This window comes from Symphalangus syndactylus, chromosome 7, assembly GCF_028878055.3.
Source record: "Symphalangus syndactylus isolate Jambi chromosome 7, NHGRI_mSymSyn1-v2.1_pri, whole genome shotgun sequence".
NCBI lineage: Eukaryota > Metazoa > Chordata > Mammalia > Primates > Hylobatidae > Symphalangus > Symphalangus syndactylus.
Window position 1 is genome coordinate 89,801,356 of NC_072429.2, and position 18,522 is coordinate 89,819,877.

The following is an 18,522-nucleotide window of genomic DNA, read 5'->3' on the forward strand; positions in this document are numbered from 1 at the left end:
TTAAAAAGAAAGGTATTTTTGCACAGACACAAAGCTAGAGATGTCATCTTTAGAAGATGGAGAGCAACTCTTCACTTTAATTTAAAAACAATGGGAAAAAGTGCAGCAGGTGACCTTAGAAGTAGCTAAGGGATCCAAGTAGTTTGTTATTATAAAGGCTTCCAGAAATCAGATTTCTGTTCTCCAAACAAATGGGCATTAAAAAGGACTCAGCAAACTATATACATGGTATTCTTTTCCTTGGCTACACAATTTTAGTTAGTATATTGCCTTTTTGGTTTAATTCCAATGGCACAGTTCATAGATTTAAGTTTTTTTTTTTCTTTTGGAGGCTAAGCAAAATGATCATAAAATAAAAATCTTTGACAGTCTGTTCTATTATAAAATGTAACACCCCTTCTTAAAAAGAGAACACCTACCCCCAAAAGTTATACAAAAAGAAGGCAACACCATAAAAAAAGCTAAGGATACTTCAGACAATAGTTTGAATCATATGACATTCCTCAGTAAATTTCAGTTACAATAGAATGAATTATAGGACTTAGAGAAACCATCAGAGAAAACTGAATGAACAGTTTCAGAGACAGGGAAGATCTCCTGTCACAAATATGTGCTCATTGTGATACTTACTTTCTTAGCCTATGAGATGAAATTTCAGTTTGTTTATGAGAACTAGTTACTCCTTTCCCAGACTGGGCAGTAGCTATCCGAATGTTTCTGTATGAATGAAAACCTCATCTGCCAGAGAATAAAAATGGTAAGGACCTTTAGCAATGCCCTGTTATGTTTCTGAATTTTGTAGAACTGGCAGTCATCTGATAATGTTGAAAATATATAGCTCTCAAAGAAATAGGGCTGGATTCTCTGAATATATTTTGCACAACAGATCCCTCTGGCAGCTTTATGATTTTGCACAGCTTGTAGAGAGAGACTGGACTAGCTGGGTATTTCCTGGTTTCATTAGCATAGCCCAGCCCACTTCCAACACACGCCCAGAACTACCTCATTAACCATTGGGATTGCAGCCAAAAACATAAGACTACAGTGAATATAAGGGGAATTACTGGCGAGAGAGCTGTAGACCGACTTAACACTGAACCCATTACTTTTCCAAGACCAGAAAAAAATATTACATGAACAGGAACTACTTCTCCTTCAGATAAGAATTCAAGGTTTTAATCTATAGTTTTTAAATCTAGAATAATTAGCTGTATCATAAAAAGACAGCTGCATATATTGAAGTGCTTCTGTTAATCTCTCTCTCTCTCTTTTATTTACTTATTTTCTGGGCAGCTTTGACATTGTAAACCACAGACGAATTGGAGCTTGGCATTGAAAGGAGGTGTCTGCAATGATTTTTTTTCTTGTTTAGAGAAGTTTACTTCTACAAGAAGAAATCTGAAAAATGACAGGAGCAAAGAGGAAAAAGAAAAGCATGCTTTGGAGCAAGATGCATACCCCCCAGTGTGAAGACATTATACAGTGGTGTAGAAGGCGACTGCCCATTTTGGATTGGGCACCACATTACAATCTGAAAGAAAACTTGCTTCCAGATACTGTGTCTGGGATAATGTTGGCAGTTCAACAGGTGACCCAAGGTAATGTATTGCATTTGAGTTTCCTGTATTATGCAGAGTAGATGTCACTTTGCTTCCTTGGAATAATAGTATGACCTAGAATAAACAATTTAGCTAAATAAATGTATATTAGCTGTGGGGAAACAAGCATATTGGATATCTTTGGAGAAGAGTTTTCCTAATTGTCTTTTTTCCTCTGTATTTTGATAGCTATTAAGCATTGAATAAACTTTTGAATGACATTACATTTTTTCACTGTTAAAATTCACACTGTTTTAGAGTGAAAGATTAGTAATTATGGAGAATGAGTTTTTATAACATGATCTTATTGATACAGTTTCCTACTTTCACTGAATCAAGCTATAAAATACTCCTGGCTTGAACACATCATTTTGGAACCTAATTAGCAGCACACAATTACTTGTTGTAGCCTTGAGAGTTGCTATAAACAAGGAACAAAGCTTTCTGTACATAAAGAAGGCTCTTTGCCAAGATTGGTATTTGCAAAGAGAATCCTGTGTGTCCTGAGAGCTTATGTTTTACTGTGTATGCTGATTTACTTCTGTATCACATTACCTACTACTCTATTTCTCAGTAAGAAATTTAAACTGGTGAGAAGTCTGATTTTAACTTTCCCCAAAACAGACTAAATGATATTCTGGATTTAGATAGGTGTTTCTATTGGCAAAAGCTACCGACCTAGTGTGCATGTGTGTGTATTTGTTTGCCTTAAAGATATATCCATTGCAGTTCTTGGCTAATTCAAATAATTTTCTACCTGTAGCAAGGGAAGGAACTAATTTCTGAACCTTGAGAATTTAGAACAGTTTCCCTGGCATAGACACTGCAGGCTTATATTTCCTTGCAGTTTCACTACCTCCTTGGCTTTAACTATTATTTACACTGTTAAATTATAAGCGCTCTTTTAATTAAATTATTCTGTAGCTGGAACAAACTGGTTTGTGTATTTGTGTTTTTAGCATGATTAGGAACATCTGCACTAGTGACTTTAAGATCCATAATACTGTCATATTTTATGGGATTCCATTTTACTGAATAGTCATATTTTTAATGACCATTTTGCCAATAGAAATGCATAGTATTCTTTCAGAAAAATGCAAAGTAAATAACAGCTTTGGGCATTTTTGGACTTGTGTTTATTCAGTTTTAAATTCCAAATGAAACACTACCAATGTACTTTGAAAACTTAGGTGATGAATTTCTTTTTAACCAGATAGTTTCAGCATGTTATAAATTTATTTTGCTTTAATTTAATGTAAAATGAAAGAGAATTATGTTTTTAATAATAATTTCATTTTTTTACCTTTGGAAAATATCGAGTTAATAAGACAATTTGAGGATAAGATAAAGTTATCTATGGTGTAACATTAGCGATATTATTTATGTATAAGTTTCAGTAATTAATTATATAGCTTTTATTTGGGTATAGATTTTGAGGGATTTTGTTTTATGAGTCATGTATTTCACTGGTTATGAAGGGACACATTGGCCAGCCCCAAGACTGATGAGAAGCAGAACACATACTCAGCCCTTGTGTCTTGGGAAGTTATGAATCTGGCTGCTGGTTCTCTTGGAAGGCTACCAGTGATGGATAAGGCTACACTACAAAAACTTAAATGTTTTTGTTTGTGAAATTTAAGACTAACTATTTTTAACATGTCTATTCTTTTAAAAACAATTTTCTCAAACTTTTTCATGCTCATCTACTACGTATAGAGAGTTAAAAAGTGAAATGCCATAAGCATTTGTTGTAAGAGGCAATGCCCTAAACCTTACATACATTATCTCCCCCTATCCTAACAGAATCCCAAGACACAGCAGTCTCCTCTCCATTTTCCACAGGAGAAAATGGAGGCTTAGAAGAGTTAGAAATTTTCCCTGGACGTCATACCTGATAAGTAGTAGAGTCAGGACTTGATTCCAAAGCCAACACTCTTAACGTTTTCACTTTATAGTCTACACTGCCAAAATAACAAGACTTTTCCTAACACCAATGTTATTAGTAATAGAAGACATTTCTTTGGAAAGGTGTGACTATCCTTCCCTTCAAATTACTTTTGCATTCAGGTTTCATCCCTGCAGTTTTTAGATTCAAAGGCAAAGTGACAAGAAAAATAACTAGACTGGGATACAGAGTAAGGAAGGCATTTAGATATCATTACCTCTTGTTTGTCTGAGTACAATATTGGCAATTATTATCAGCTCGATTTTGTAAGGAAAATTAGAAGAGGGATAATTTTTGTTCTTGCATCATAACACAAACAATAGGATCAAGCACCTTTTTTTAGCTTTACCCATTTTTGAAGCAGCTTTTCAGTTACTCAGCATAGTTGAATTATATAAAATTGTCCAATTTAATGTTTCTTTACCTACAAAGATAGAATGTTTATGTTCCAATCTAGTAGTTGTTTTTCATTCTTCTTTCTCAAGGAGTGCATTTAAATTAAGGATAATGGAAATTCATTTGAGTGTTTTCTATATGTCAAATACCAAGAAGTTATTTTAAATTATTTTAATAAAGTAAATCTTTACTTTATTAAAGATTTCCTAATTGTTAAATACAGATACTTTTCTATTATCAGTAGCGTTTTCTGTGTTGACTACAGTCTTTCTGAAATCCCTTATTCTCTTGGTTTTTAGACACCACTCTTGTTTTTCTCCTGCTACCTGTCTGTGCTTCTCTTCTTATGATTCTCTGCAGATTTTTTGCCTCCCACCAAAGATTGGTGTCCTGGAGATTCAAACCCTGGCCTTCTCTAAAAGCATAAAAGATGCTAATCACCCCCTCCAATGCTAATGAAACTTTCTTCTCAACTTGAGATCGACATATTTATTTATTAATTTTTAAAAACCAGCCAGATTATCATTAAAATGTGATGTATACACTGCAAGACTACATTTTCCAGCTTTCTTTGAGGTTAGGTGTTGCCCTGTGATTATATTTTGGCCAAGGGAAAATGAGCAGAAGTATACTTCTTCCAGTCCTAGCCCGTAAAAGTCATGTATGATCCTCGTGTCCCCTATATGCTGGCAGGTATTAATGCCCAAGGCAAATTTAGAAGCTATGTATTGGAGGTAGCATTGACTCTATCAGCAGCCTTGGTTCCTGAGTGACCTTGGAGTTCTACATATTTAAGTATGCTAGCCTAGAATGTTCTAAATGTACTTCAAATGCAGTGTCTTCTAAAACAAACTGAATGAAACCTCCATTCGAACCAGAACTATAATAATAACAACAGTAATTTTTAGGCACAGATGCAAGCAGTATTGTAAGAACACTTGACATATATACAAAACTGAAGTTGGGAGAGGACAAACAACTTGCCTAAAGTCACACAGCAAATGAATGGAAGAGGTAGGATTTGAACTCAGGTAATCTGGCCCCTGAGACTATGCCCTCGCCTTTATACCAGACTTCTTCTCTTAGAAAGTCCTGCACATCATTCTCAACTCTTTCCTCTCTTTTGCCACACTGCCCACTAGCATACGATCAGCTGCCAGGTTCTTTTGTTTCTATCCCCTATCATTTTAACCAAGTAGTCTTGTTTCATGGGCCCTGCAGCCGCTGTAATTCTGTCTGAACTATTGAAATCATCATCTTGTGGGTCTTCATTCCTTACTCTGTCTCCGCCTGTAGGCCATATTCCATACTGCAGCCAGAATAATCACAAAAATTTGAATGTATCGATCCTGTTCAGAATTGTTTAATGAACCTATATTTTCTCTAGAGTAAAAGTCCATTTCTTCAGCATGTCCTATTAGATCATTAATAATCTGGGCCTCTTTATAGAAAGCTCTACTCAAAGAGATCTCTCCTCTAAGAATCCCTCCCAATCTCCTGGGAAGATGTTTTCTTCCCTCTTACTCCCTTTGTACTTTTTACATATGTCTTTGATAGGCCTTAACATATTGTATTATAATATCTTGCTACAACTCTTTCCACACTAGTCTGTAAGCTCTGGAAACAAGACAATGTCTTAATCTATATATTCTTACCAGCTTGTGTATTGCTTGGCACATAAATGTTTGTTGGAAGAATTAAAACATTCTAGAAGCCACCAATTGTTCCATTGCAGCATGCTATCACTCTAGAGAGGAAACTGAATTTAAACTAATTCTTATGTTTTGTTATATAAATAAATGTAATAAAGATACTGATAGTAAAGAAATACATTAAAATACAAGTAATTGATATTTTCCAACTTCTCTTACTTTCTTGAAGTTACAAATTTGCAGGCCTCCTGACACATCTGGTAAAAGATATGTTTTCTTTGTCCCAATGTTAATTTTTTCTTCAGCCAACAGTAACAAATATGAATAGTTTATATAAAAGTCCAGATGCCCAGCTTCTCTTGAAAAATCTAGGGAGACATGGCCATGCAGGGCCCACATCTCCATGTGGCAAAATCTGCAGGCCCTTAAGAGAGGCTCCTCGCTTTTGCCACAGCCCCCAACATTCACAGGTTCACTGCCACCCTTCCTGCTGGTATGCCCATTACCTACCTAGCTCTATGAATGGCTAAATTTGTTTCCCGTGCCAAGACACTTTCTAACATATTTTGTTGAAATGCCTCAAATTTGCCCTTGAATAAAACCTTTATAGGGAGATGACATAATATTAGCTTCTTCACCTAGAACCACAGAACCTTCAGGTCTGTGAACCTGGACTCATATGTTTCAATATACTTCACTTCTTTATAATCATATGCATTGTCTGTTACTGATTTTTACAATGTGTTCTGGGAAGGAGTCCAGCAACTTTACTAGACTGCCAAAGGGGTGGTTACCCCTCTTCAGAGTAAATAGATATAATATAGAGATGTATAAAATAACATGTAGAAGTATTAATTTCAAAGAAAGAAAGATAAAAGAAACTTCAGGTCCTTCTTTCACTAAGTTCAAATATTTCCTAGAAACTACTTGTATTTTTTAAAAATATTTTTAACATTTGGCAGTTCTCATTAGTAACATCAGGTAAGAGCCTTTATATTTAGTATCTGCCATGATGTTCTTGAACTGATATCTTGAAGACCTTCACTGTCAAATATGTTTTATAGATAACCAAACATTTGTAGAGAATGTCATTGACTTAAAACATGTTACCAACATGGATGGCAAGCTAAGCAGTATAAGACTGGTTTCTAAAGCATTTAGTGCACATTACAGCCTGAATGACCATTTGGGGGAAAGAGTTTCTCTGTTTCCAACATGAAAACTCAAGCATTGAGACAGAGTGGAGACCTGAAATGCATGACTTGCCATATAAGAACCTAATCCACTGGGGTGGAATATGAGAATGTTTGGCCTTGCATTCCAAGGTCTCACCTAGACTTTTTCTTCCCAAACCATGCAACTTTTAGCTGCCATTGGGTTGCCTGATGTTCAAACCACAAGGTTTTGGGCTGCAGACAAAAGATGGATGTTCCTTATAATTATGCAGAATGTGTGGCATTACTGGCAACAAAACTTGTGTGTGGAAGCTAAGCTTCATTGCACTCCTGAGGGCAGCTTAGTGACATGCAGAACAGTAAGTGGAAATTCCTGACGCATACTGCATTGCACAGATTAAAGACTTGTCTGGGAATGTTTCCCTGCATGGTCTCAGCTTTGGCGATATAGAATCCTAGCATTAGCCACCTATCTCTAACTTAGCTCCCTTAATCACTGTATCTTCCTGCTAGTAACTTTTCTCCAGGAGCAATGGCATCCAAATATTCCTAAATGAGTCTAAAGTATATTTTCCTTACCCCATGAAAATATAGAAGAGCTGTGACACATTCCTGTCTTTTCCTTCTCCATTTCCCCTCATCCCATGACCCAATTCCTCACTGTAGCTCCAAGCTTCATTCAGTACTTTTGACTCTCTTTTCATTTTTATTTAATGCAAAACAATGATGGTTTAGATATTAAAGGACCCTGGATTTATTTATGTGCTTAGCATAATGCTCCCTATAACATTTAGAGCTGTCCATATGGAAGAACCATGACCTTTAATTTTAGAGTGTTGAAAACCCGGCAAGGTTTGCAACAAAATACATTGGCAGTGAGTGTCAGGATGAGATATGTGGTCTATCTTCTGTTTTTACCTGCTATGAACCATCCCTGCTCTTTTCAGTAACTGTATCTCAGATTAGTTTGGGCAAACAACCCCTCTTCCATCTTTAGTACAAGTGATTTAGGTGAGTTTCTATTCCTGGCACAGCGGATGTTGTACAGGCTGATCAGGGGACTGAATGCCTCTAGACCAGGATTCTCAAACTGGAGGCCTATTGGAACCACCTTGGGGATTAAAAGAATGCCAATACAAGGGTTCCACATCTAGCAAGAAACCAGATTTTCTGGAAATTGTGCCCAGGCATTGAGGCATTGTCTCTCTTCTATTCTTTTAAAAAAATGTTGCGGTTTCTAATGTGAAACAGGTGAGAGCAGGATCTAGCCATAGTTATTGGACCAGGTGAAGGTTTGTGGGCCAAGATGTGATAATTAGCATAGTTCCATACACCTGGCCAGTGACTGATTCAAGAATAAGGTCTGACCTCTAGGCATAAGGATATGAGTTTACTATACAAGGGGCCAGCTATTTATTATTAAAATGGTAATGGCAATGTAAGTGATCTGAGTGGTCAGTCTGGGTCTCAGTACATGTATGAGACCTTTTAGGAAGCCAAAACTTCCTTTGTGCTGAAACTGATGACAGTAGAGATAATGTGCCTGTACAGTTTCCCAGGACCTCCACAGCCTGAAAATGAAGCCAATCCAGCAAAATGCATAGCAGAGAGAAACTGAGTCCTGATGACAACTACTATAGCCCTGACTCTTCATTTGCATGTGCAAACACTTTTTTGCTTTGTTTATGTAGATTTAAGTTGGGTTTCTTCTAGTCACCCTAATGACACATTTGAGTGCTATTATAGTGTAAATGTTTTACATAAATAATTTCGAATATTATGAAACCCAGAAAGATTGATATTATTCTACTGAAGGGCATCTCATGAAAGTATGAGCTCTGAACATTAGGTGAATTGGCCCACTTCTAGGACTGCTAAGACCTAAAACTGCCCTGCTCCATTCCTCATTCTTCACCAGTATCTGTTGCCCAGCTTGCTTCTAGCATGACAGACATAGCCTGGGTGGGACCGGGGCTGACTCTGAGCCTCCCTTCACATCTACCCCTCAGGCTGCCCCTTCCCATGATGACATGTTACCTGCCTTGATAAAATAAAACACTGGATTTCCCACCAGAAGAGAGCTTTGCTGGTGAGAAGCAATACAATGAGCTATTGCTCTTTTCCCTGAGGTTCTCTCACTGCCCCCTGCTACATAGAGTAGCTTAGGAGAGAGGGAGGGGAGACATGCTTTAATACTAGCCTGAGCATCCATGAATAATAGATTTTACCATGTAGCAGAGGTGACACACAGATGAAATGTTTGAATGAAATTTTACTAAAGGCTAGAGAGCAATGAAAAGTGAAAATAACCAGGCTTACTGCTGTCCACTTGGTTTGATCCCTCTTGTCTCAGCTCTGTTTCCTCTATCAGGACAGATGCCATGTCTAACACTTACCACCCCCCAGCTCAGAGCACCACTGTGGACATTTAACCTCTCCCATTCTGAGTCCAAGAGGAAGGACTGCTATGGGGTCTCCTAACCATTTTAACATTGGAGATATCTGCACAAAGGCAAGACTTGACTCCTATTTGTAGCCATGAGCCTCAGACAGCATAGTTTCTTCTCATTTAACACCATTTCTCAAAATAAAAAAATTAAAAAAAACACATTTTTTCCCCTTCATTCTTTGTGCTTGACTGTCTTTTCCTTCTATACAGTTTTTTTTTCGTGAGCTAATCTATTTTATTTTTTACTTTAGGTTTGGAGGTACATGTGAAGTTTTGTTCCATAGATAAACACATGTCATGGGGGTTTGTTGTACATATTACATCACCCAGTGTATTAGTCCATTCTCACGCTGCTGTGAAGAAATACCTGAGACTGGGTAATTTATTTAGAAAAGAGGTTTGATTGACTCAACAGTTCCACATGGCTGGGAGGCCTCAGGAAACTTACAATCATGGTGGAAGGTGCCTCTTCACAGGGTGGCAGGAGAGAGAATGAGTGCAAGCAGGGGGAATGCCAGACACTTATAAAACCATAAGATCTCATGAGACTCACTCATTATCATGAGAACAGCATGGGGGAACTGCCCCCATTATTTAATTACCTCCACTTGGTCCCCACTCCATATGGGGATTATGGGGATTACAATTAAGGTGAGATTTTGGGGGGTCCCAGAGCCAAGCCATATTACCCAGGTATTAAGCTAATCCATTTTCCTGGCTTTACTTGCCACTGTTCTATTGGTTAATTGTAGTAATATATTTCCATCTTAACTCTTCCTTCCTAGCTCTAGATATAAATCGCCAGCTGCCTATTGAGCACAATCTCAATGTCTCCCAGGGACAAATTTTATAACTGAACACATCATTTTTCCTACCAAAAGTAGTCCTTATCCTCCATTCTTTATTATAATGCAAGTCACCCCCCCATCTACACAGTTGTTCATGCCAGAAACCTGGGAGTGATCCTTCTTCCCCTGTCCCCTCAACAACTATATTCAATTAACCAAGTTCTGTAAATTCTTCCCTCTTAATGTCTGTCTAATACACCTGATGCCCATTGTCCTCATGGCCACTTCCCTGATAATAGTAGATATAACCAACAATTGCTAAATGTTTAAAGTGTGCCATAAACTGTGCTAAGGATTCATTGTCTATTATATCAATTAATCTTCATAACGACCCTAAGAGTTTGATACTGTTATCTGTATTTAACAGATGAAGGAAAGTAGATTAATTTGCTAAGGTAATTCCAGTTAGCATAAGGCAGAAGGAGTGTTTAAATGCAGATCTTTCTGACTCCTGAGCCTGTGCTTCTATCTTAAGAGCCACCAAAATTTACCCTGCTAGTTAGGATGTCTCTCACATACAGTTTTGTCCCTCTATTATCTATCTTAAACTGCAACAAAACTAAATTTTGAGTTAGGTAGTGAAAACCTTGTTCTTAAAATTCCTTCAGCAACACTGCAAATAACTTTTTACCTGCTCTTTCACTCTGAGGTGTTCCCTTGCTTCACATGATCTCCTTGGCCTCTCTCACTTTCCTTACTGTCTTTTTTTCTCATCCCTTTCTATTTCTAGCTCCTTCCTGAAACTCCAAATACTACCCCTGGGACTGAAACCACAGGCGTGCATTGATTGGCTTCTACAGCATTGGGAATCAATGTTTAAATACCAGAAGACTTAATTTTAAAATTGAAGGCTTTCCCTCCTTTCATTCAAATATAGTCATCTAACCACACAGGTTCCATATTCCCAAATGGCAACAATAGGCTGAAGTTGACTTTTGCCTGCACCCTTTATATGGACATGGACTTTCTAATTTGTCATACCCTTCCACACTCCTGTTCTTTTGTACATCATCACTACTTAACACCTGCTGTTTTATTCTGCTCAGCTCTAGAACAGATGTTCTCAAACTCAGCTCAAGGACAACGTGACTGGCCAAGGTCATCAAAGCATTTAGAATAACAAGGTATTTAATATAAAAGTAAACAACATCTAGAAGGCAGTTATGGCTATACATTGCCAACTTTACTCTCATTGCACAGGATTAGACTTCTGAAAATGCTTTGCAAGGCCCTTCAATATCTGAATCTCACCTTTCCAGCCACACCTTTTTTATGTTCCCTTCAGCATCATATGCTCTGCCTATATTGGACTGCACTTAGTATTCTAAAGGATCATGCTTCTTTGCCTCAGGACATTTGCACATGGTATTTCCTCTAAAATGAATAATATTCCCCTGCCTTGTCCCTTTCACCTGATTATAACCTACCATATTTCAGGAATGGGTTTAGTTCAGTAATTCTCAACCATGGCTACATATTAGGGTCTCTTGTGGCACTGAAAAAATACTCATGTCCAATCTCCACCTTAGATTAATTAAATCAGAATCTCTGGATAATTTAGGGCAAATAATTTTATGTTCTGTGCCTTGGCTTACTCAACTAACGAAAAAATAAATAAAAATGAGCAGCCAGGGTTGAGAACCATAGGCTTTCAGAAAGCACTGTTGATACCTCTATTTTGTTTTTCCATGGTACTTATATCCTTAACTAACTTTATAGCATTTATTTTTGATTTATATTTGATTGAGCACTGTATTAGTCCATTTTAACACTGCTGTAAAGAAATACCTGAGACTGGGTAATTTATAAAGGAAAGAGGTTTAATTGACTCAGAGTTCCATATGGCTGGGCAGGCCTCAGAAAAGTTATAGTCATGGCAGAAGGAAAAACAAGCACCTTCTTCACAAGGCAGCAGGAGAGAGAAGAGAGCAGGGGAAACTGCTATTTATAAAACCATCAGATCTTGTGAGAACTCACTCACTATCACAAGAACATCATGGGACAAACCACCACCATGATCTAATCACCTCCCACCATATCCCTCCTTTGACACATGGCGATTATGGAAGTTACAATTCGAGATGAGATTTAAGTGGGGACACAGAGCCAAACCATATCAATTGCCTAAGCCATATGTTCCTCGAGGGCAGAGATTATTTACAGTCTAGGAAAACCAATCACTTTGGCTTTAGCACTGAAAGTCCTGAGTTCCAGGAAACGCTTTCAGCTCCTATCCCCAGTATTTGGCACGGTGTAAGTACCAGAATATTTGTTGACAGTGAACAATCATAATTGAGATAGATGGATGGGGTTTTCCTAGGCCCATGCTCCTTCTGGTGGCTCCTCTCTTCATGGGAACTTTGTCTCTTTCTGTTTCTATTATTTAAGCTCTTAGGTCTGTTGGACTTGGGGTTTCTTAATCATAGTGATTCTTTGTGTTCATGCTTGTGAGACCTCACCTGTGTAGCAAGTCACAGGAGGAAGGTATGATGTGATTGGCCTCAACCTCTCTAATGATTAGAAATACTGACCTTGGAGTAATAATGGTTGTCTGTGGACCAAAAGAATGTGTGTTTATAGAAATTTGTCTTCACACAATTATGGTTGTTGAATATATGTAAATTTACCACAGGAGACTCACTTGTAATAACACTTAACCCTAATCCCGCTGATATTGTAAACTAGACAGATGGTTATACTGTGCTTTGCTAATAACTATTCTAAGACCACCACAAACCAGTTACCACAGGGAAATAACTTTCATCATTGCCCGCACAATTTGGGTTGGATTTTTTATGTGTAATTCTTGGAAGTGCTTACCACCACCTAATTATTTTGTTTTTGAGAATACTAATCCATCTTGCTAGGATTCTGTATTCATTTCTATTCAAAAAATATTTGAAAGAATACAGCCTTTTGCTATGTTCTTGGAAAGCAATAGAGGAGTATAAGACAACAATCCAGCCCACAAGAGGCTTATTATTTTTTCCGTCTTCAGAAATGCGTACAAAAGTATATGAGAATGTGATCTTGTTATTTTAACCTTGAATATATCATTCTGGTGTGGGTATTTAAGGGCGGGAACATTTTCTTAATGAAAGTTTGTAGAGTATTGGTTTCAGCCACTTTTTGCCTTGAGTAAATTGTATAACCCAGGGAGTCGCCAAAGAATTCTGTGTTTTTATTTAGGAACATGAAGATTAGTACAGTCCCATCTATATAACATAACATGAAATGACTATTTGGTGGTAAAAATTGGATCAACAAACTGGCAGTCTTAAAAAGCTATCAAAGTTTGATTCGCTACAGATCTATATTATATGATGTAGAATTTTAAGAAATCAGGTTCTGCTCATCACTCCTTCCCTGGAAAGGATCTCAAGGGAACTGTACACACAGGTAACATCTAGGGAAGGGCAACCATTGTCCCACTTAATCAGCTGAGTTAGTGTGCAAAGCATAGCTCTAGCAAAACTGGAGTGGAACAAAGCAGTTTCGACCTGATATCCAAGAGGAGTTTCTTTCTTTTAAAGCTAAGGTTTGGATGCACTTGTGGAGAAAAGAAAGAGAAACTTAGAGCTTACCTTGAGGCAGGCCCTGGTCCTTTTATTAGCCAGTAGCATGGATTAGGAAATAGTAGAAGAGAGTAAAACATACCACTGGACATGAACTCCTCCTACCAGGAAATGTATCCTCTTCAGAGTGTTCAGCTTTGACCCCTCCACTTAGCAGCATTCCTCTTGGAGGAGGTGGTAGACAGAAGAGGTCTGAGAATTTCTGCTCTACAGCTTGAGCTAAGGTTGTGGCCCTGTGCCTGGAGATGGCTGGATAGAATCAAGACATTGCCAAAGGTAGGATTTAGGTCTGGTTTGGGGAGTTTAGCTAAGACATATAAACTCAGCCTGGTGAGGGTAAAGTTTAGCACTTGAATGTCAACCAGTAGGACTGGTTGACGCAAAAAGTAAAACTGGGGAATCAAGTATCTGACGCTTAGGCAAAATGGAGAAACTAGTCAGGATTAGAACCTGGAGCCAAAGTTCTGGGTAGAAAGGAGTCTGAATTACAGTCTAGGAAGCCAACAGCAATGATAGATCTGTGTTTTCTAATTTTCTACCCAGTGTCTGAGCAGTCTTCAGATTTTGGTGGGTAAACCCGAGCCCATGGAAGACAGTGAGAAGATGCACCTGTCTGACAAGAGAAGTAAGGGAAGAAGGCATCAGCCAGCATCATGGAAGGTCATGTGTCGGTGTCCTCCGTCCTCGCATTAGAATATCAGGTTGGCCTCTTGGCCTCTTGTGGACTATTGTAGGCCCATAAGAATAGGAGTTATTTGACTTTTTTTTTTTTCTCCTGAATATGGAGGGTCAAGCAATTACCACAATCTCAGCTTTTTATGCTCTTTAGTTTTGAAGAGGGAGTTTTATTGATATTGACTCTCAGAATTACCTCATTATTAAAAATTTATGGACTATACAATGTTTAATATTTTGATAATGCACCCATAAATCTTGAAGGTTGTTGAATAAAGTGCTTAATTTCATAAATATTTTAACAATTATTAATATAAAACCAATATTTCAGCATTTAATAAGTAAACAAACCATTATCTAGGATAATTCTAAATAATTGTCAATAATGTAACCATGTACCACTATGCATAAATCTTACCTTGTGTGCTGTGAATCTCTTCAACTTACAAACATTATCTGTATTCAAACCAATTCTATCTCAAGTTTTTTCAATTGCAACAAAGTGATCGATAGTAATTTTAGGACTACAATTTAGAGAAAGGAAATTGGCTCTGAAAGGTAATTCTCTGGTCCCAATTAGATTCATAATATATGCATCTCAGCTAAAAGTTATTTCAGTTCTGCTAGTCTCTGAAGTAAAAACTGAACTATAAAGGGACAACCATCAGGCACATATGGATGATATTGGAAGGCAGATATTGGAAATCTGTTATAATGGTTTATTTTTTGTACTCATCATTTTTGCTGCTGTTTATGACCATGCTGCCTTGACTTTATAGCCTTGGTTCTTTATATTTATCATAGATACAAGCACTTGCAACATTGTATCATTTAATTTTAAAAAACTGAATAGGGGATTTCAGTTTATCTCTTATTTTAAAAGAAAATCCTTCTTGACTGAAAGCAACTGTAAGTGCAAATTTCTCCCTTTACTATGGCATTTAAATCTTGAAGATGCCATCTTAAGAGGATGATAATTATATCTAAACCTATACAAATGCTGACATTTATTTAACTCTTTCTTTGTGTCTGCCCTGTGTTGGGCCATAAGCTCCCTTTCTTCTGGGCTTTGCCTGGAATATTCTCTTAGTTCCCTTCTTTCCTTCCTATCACCTTTGCAAGGTTCCTCCTGTAAGACTTAAACAACACTACCCTAATCCTTCTGAAATGGGTTAAGTCTCTTATGTGATCCTGTAACTTTCAATACTTCTTTCTTTCTAAAAACTTCACATGTAAATATTTATTTATTCTGGGTTTTTCCTGTTAAACTCTGAGATCTGTAGGTGCAGGGATAATATCGTGTCTACTTCATTTATCACTTAATTTCTTGTAACTGGTTAAGTGATTAGTACAAAGGAGTTGTTCAATAAATATTAGTTGAATAAAAGAATCATATTGATAGGGATTATCATTCCATTTTTTTTAACAGTAGAAGACTGAAATTCAGAGAGCTTAAATAACTTGTATAAGGTCTCAGCCAAAAAGAGATGAAATTGAGATCCAAATCCATGTTGCTCTGCTTTCCTAAATGTTACTATCTCTAGGGCTGGTCCAGAGGACAGCTAGTTAGTGCCAGATGCATTGGGCTTTGCACTGCAAGACCAAGTAAAATAACATATGGGAATCCACATCACAGGAAATGTTCCTGCCTGCTGAGACTCATGCATCTACAGCTTTCCCTGGAATTGAAACACATGTCTCCAACAAGCTCAAGCAAACTAATTCTAACATTGTCCCCCAGAAACATTGGGAGAAAAATCAGAATCATTTAATTGAAGCACTCTTAAATGCTACATACAAGGAGGGAGGCTATGGTGTCAGCACAGATGTATGCCTAAATAGACGATGGCCTTGCCAGCCTGACACTTGAAAACAAAATAGGAACTTCATGGGAACATGCAGAATAGAAGCTAGGGAAAAAGAATAAACCTGGAAAACCAAAATGCTACTCAACCCACTCCTTATACCTGAGCCTCCTGGAAGGTCACCACACTAGATTTGCCTCCAATCTCTCCACAGTCCTCCCCATGATGTTGTTTCTATTGTTGATAGCTCTGTATTACAGGTCACTTAATCTCCCAGACTAGCCCACTCTTGGATTCAGACACTTCGAAATTGCTTCTTTGAGAGTGTTTACTTTCATGGTTTCCCAAACCTCATTAAGTACTGTATATCTGTTCAGGACGTTACTTGCCAAAAATTTTTTTTTGTTTATAACTGACACATAATTGTACATGTTTATGCAGTACAGTGTGATGTTTTAATATATATAAACATTGAATAATGATCAAATCAAGGTAGTTGTCATGTCTATCACTTCAGATCTTCATCATTTCTTTGTGGTAATAACTTTCAGAATCTTCTTTTCTAGCTATCTTGAAATATACAATACATTTTATTAGCTGCATGCTACTATGTAATTGAACACCAAAATTTATTCTCCTATCTAACTGTAACTTTGTGCCCATTGACTAATTTCTCCCCACTCCCTCTCCCCCATCCCCTTCACAGCCTCTACTAACCACTATTTTACTCTCTACTTCTATGCGATAAACCTTTTTAGATTCCGCATGTAAGTGAGATTATGTGGTATTTGTCTTTCTGTGTCTGGCTTATTTTACTTAACGTAATGTCCTCCAGGTTCATCCATGTTTGTACAAATGACAGGATTTTATTCTATTTTTATAGCTGAATAGAATTCCATGGTTTATACTGCAGTTTCTTTATTCATTTGTCTGTTGATAAATACTTAGATTGATTTCATCTCTTGGCTATTGTGGATAGTGCTACAATAAACATGGGAATGCAGAGCTCTCTTCAACATACTGCTTTCAATTCCTTTGGATGTATACCCAGTAGTGGAATTGGTGGATCATATGGTAGTTCTATTTTTAATTTTCTGAGGAAGCTCCATACAATTTTCCATAATGGCTATGCTAATTTACTTTCCCACCAACAGTATATAAGAATTCCGCTCTTTCTGCATCCCCACTGGCATTTGTTATTGATTTATTTTTTGTCATTTTGATGATAGACATTCTAATTCAGGTGAGGTGCATCATTGTGGTTTTGATTTACATTTCCCTGAAAATCGTTGATGTTGAGCATTTTGTCATATACCTGCTGGCCATTTGTATGTCTTTGAAAAAATGTTTATTTAGGCTTTTTGCCTATTTCTTGATTGGATTATTTGGATTTTCTTTGTGGGGTGTGTGTGTGTGTGCACCTTTCTAGTTTTTTTGGTTTTTGCTATTGTTTGAGTTCCTTTTATATTCCGAATATTAACTTCTAGTTAGATGCATACTTTGCAAATTCTCCCATTCTGTAAGTTGTCTCTTCACTCTGTTGGTTGTTTCCTTTGCTATGCAGAAGCTTTTTAGTTTGATATAATTCCACTAATCTATTTTTGCTCTTGTTGCCTGTGCTTTTGAGATCCTATCCAAAAAATCCTTGCTCAGACCAATGTCCTGAAGCATTTTATTTATGATTTTTTTTAGTGGTTACATAGTTTTGGGTATTACATTTAAGTCGTTAATTCATTTTGAGTTGTTTTTTGTATATCATGTTGTTTTGGTTAGTATGGCTCTGTAGTATATTTTGAAGTTAGGTAGTGTGATGCCTCCGGCTTTGTTCCTTTTGCTCAAGATTGCTTTGGCTATTCAAGGTCTTTTATGATTCCATCACATTTTAGGCTTTTTTTTCTATTTATGTGAAGAATGTCATTGATATTTTGATAGGGATTGCATTTAATCTGTAGATTTCTTTGGATAGTATGGACATTTTAATCATATTAATTATTCTAATTTATGAACATGGGATGCCTTTTATTTGGGTCTTCTTCAATTTATTTAATCTATGTTTTATAGTTTTTATTGTAGAGATCTTTGCCATCCTTGGTTATATTTATTCCTAGGTATTTTATTTTATTTTTGTAGCTATTGTAAATGAAATTGCCGTCTTGAATTCTTTTTTGTATAATTCATTTGTAGCATATAAAATGCTTTTGATTTTTTCGATTGATGTATATTGATTTTGTATTCTGAAACTTCACTGAATTCATTTATTAGTTCTAACAATTTTGTGTGGAGACTAGGATTTTCTAGATATATGATCATGTCATGTGCAAATAGGGGCAATTTGACTCCCTCCTTTCCAATTTGAATGCCCTTTATTTCTTTCTCTTGCCTCATTGCTCTAGGTAGGACTATC

General features: G+C 36.9%; 1 protein-coding gene across 2 annotated transcripts in view; it reads left to right on the forward strand.

Moving 5' to 3' along the window:
- The first annotated feature begins 1,405 nt into the window (after window positions 1-1,405).
- The window catches only part of SLC26A7 (solute carrier family 26 member 7), a 142,809-nt gene continuing 125,692 nt past the window's right edge, over window positions 1,406-18,522 (forward strand). For both annotated transcript variants that reach the window (XM_063643423.1, XM_055286732.2), the window contains exon 1: window positions 1,406-1,598. In XM_063643423.1, coding sequence (XP_063499493.1) covers window positions 1,406-1,598 — 193 coding nt within the window. The remainder of the gene's footprint in view (window positions 1,599-18,522) is intronic.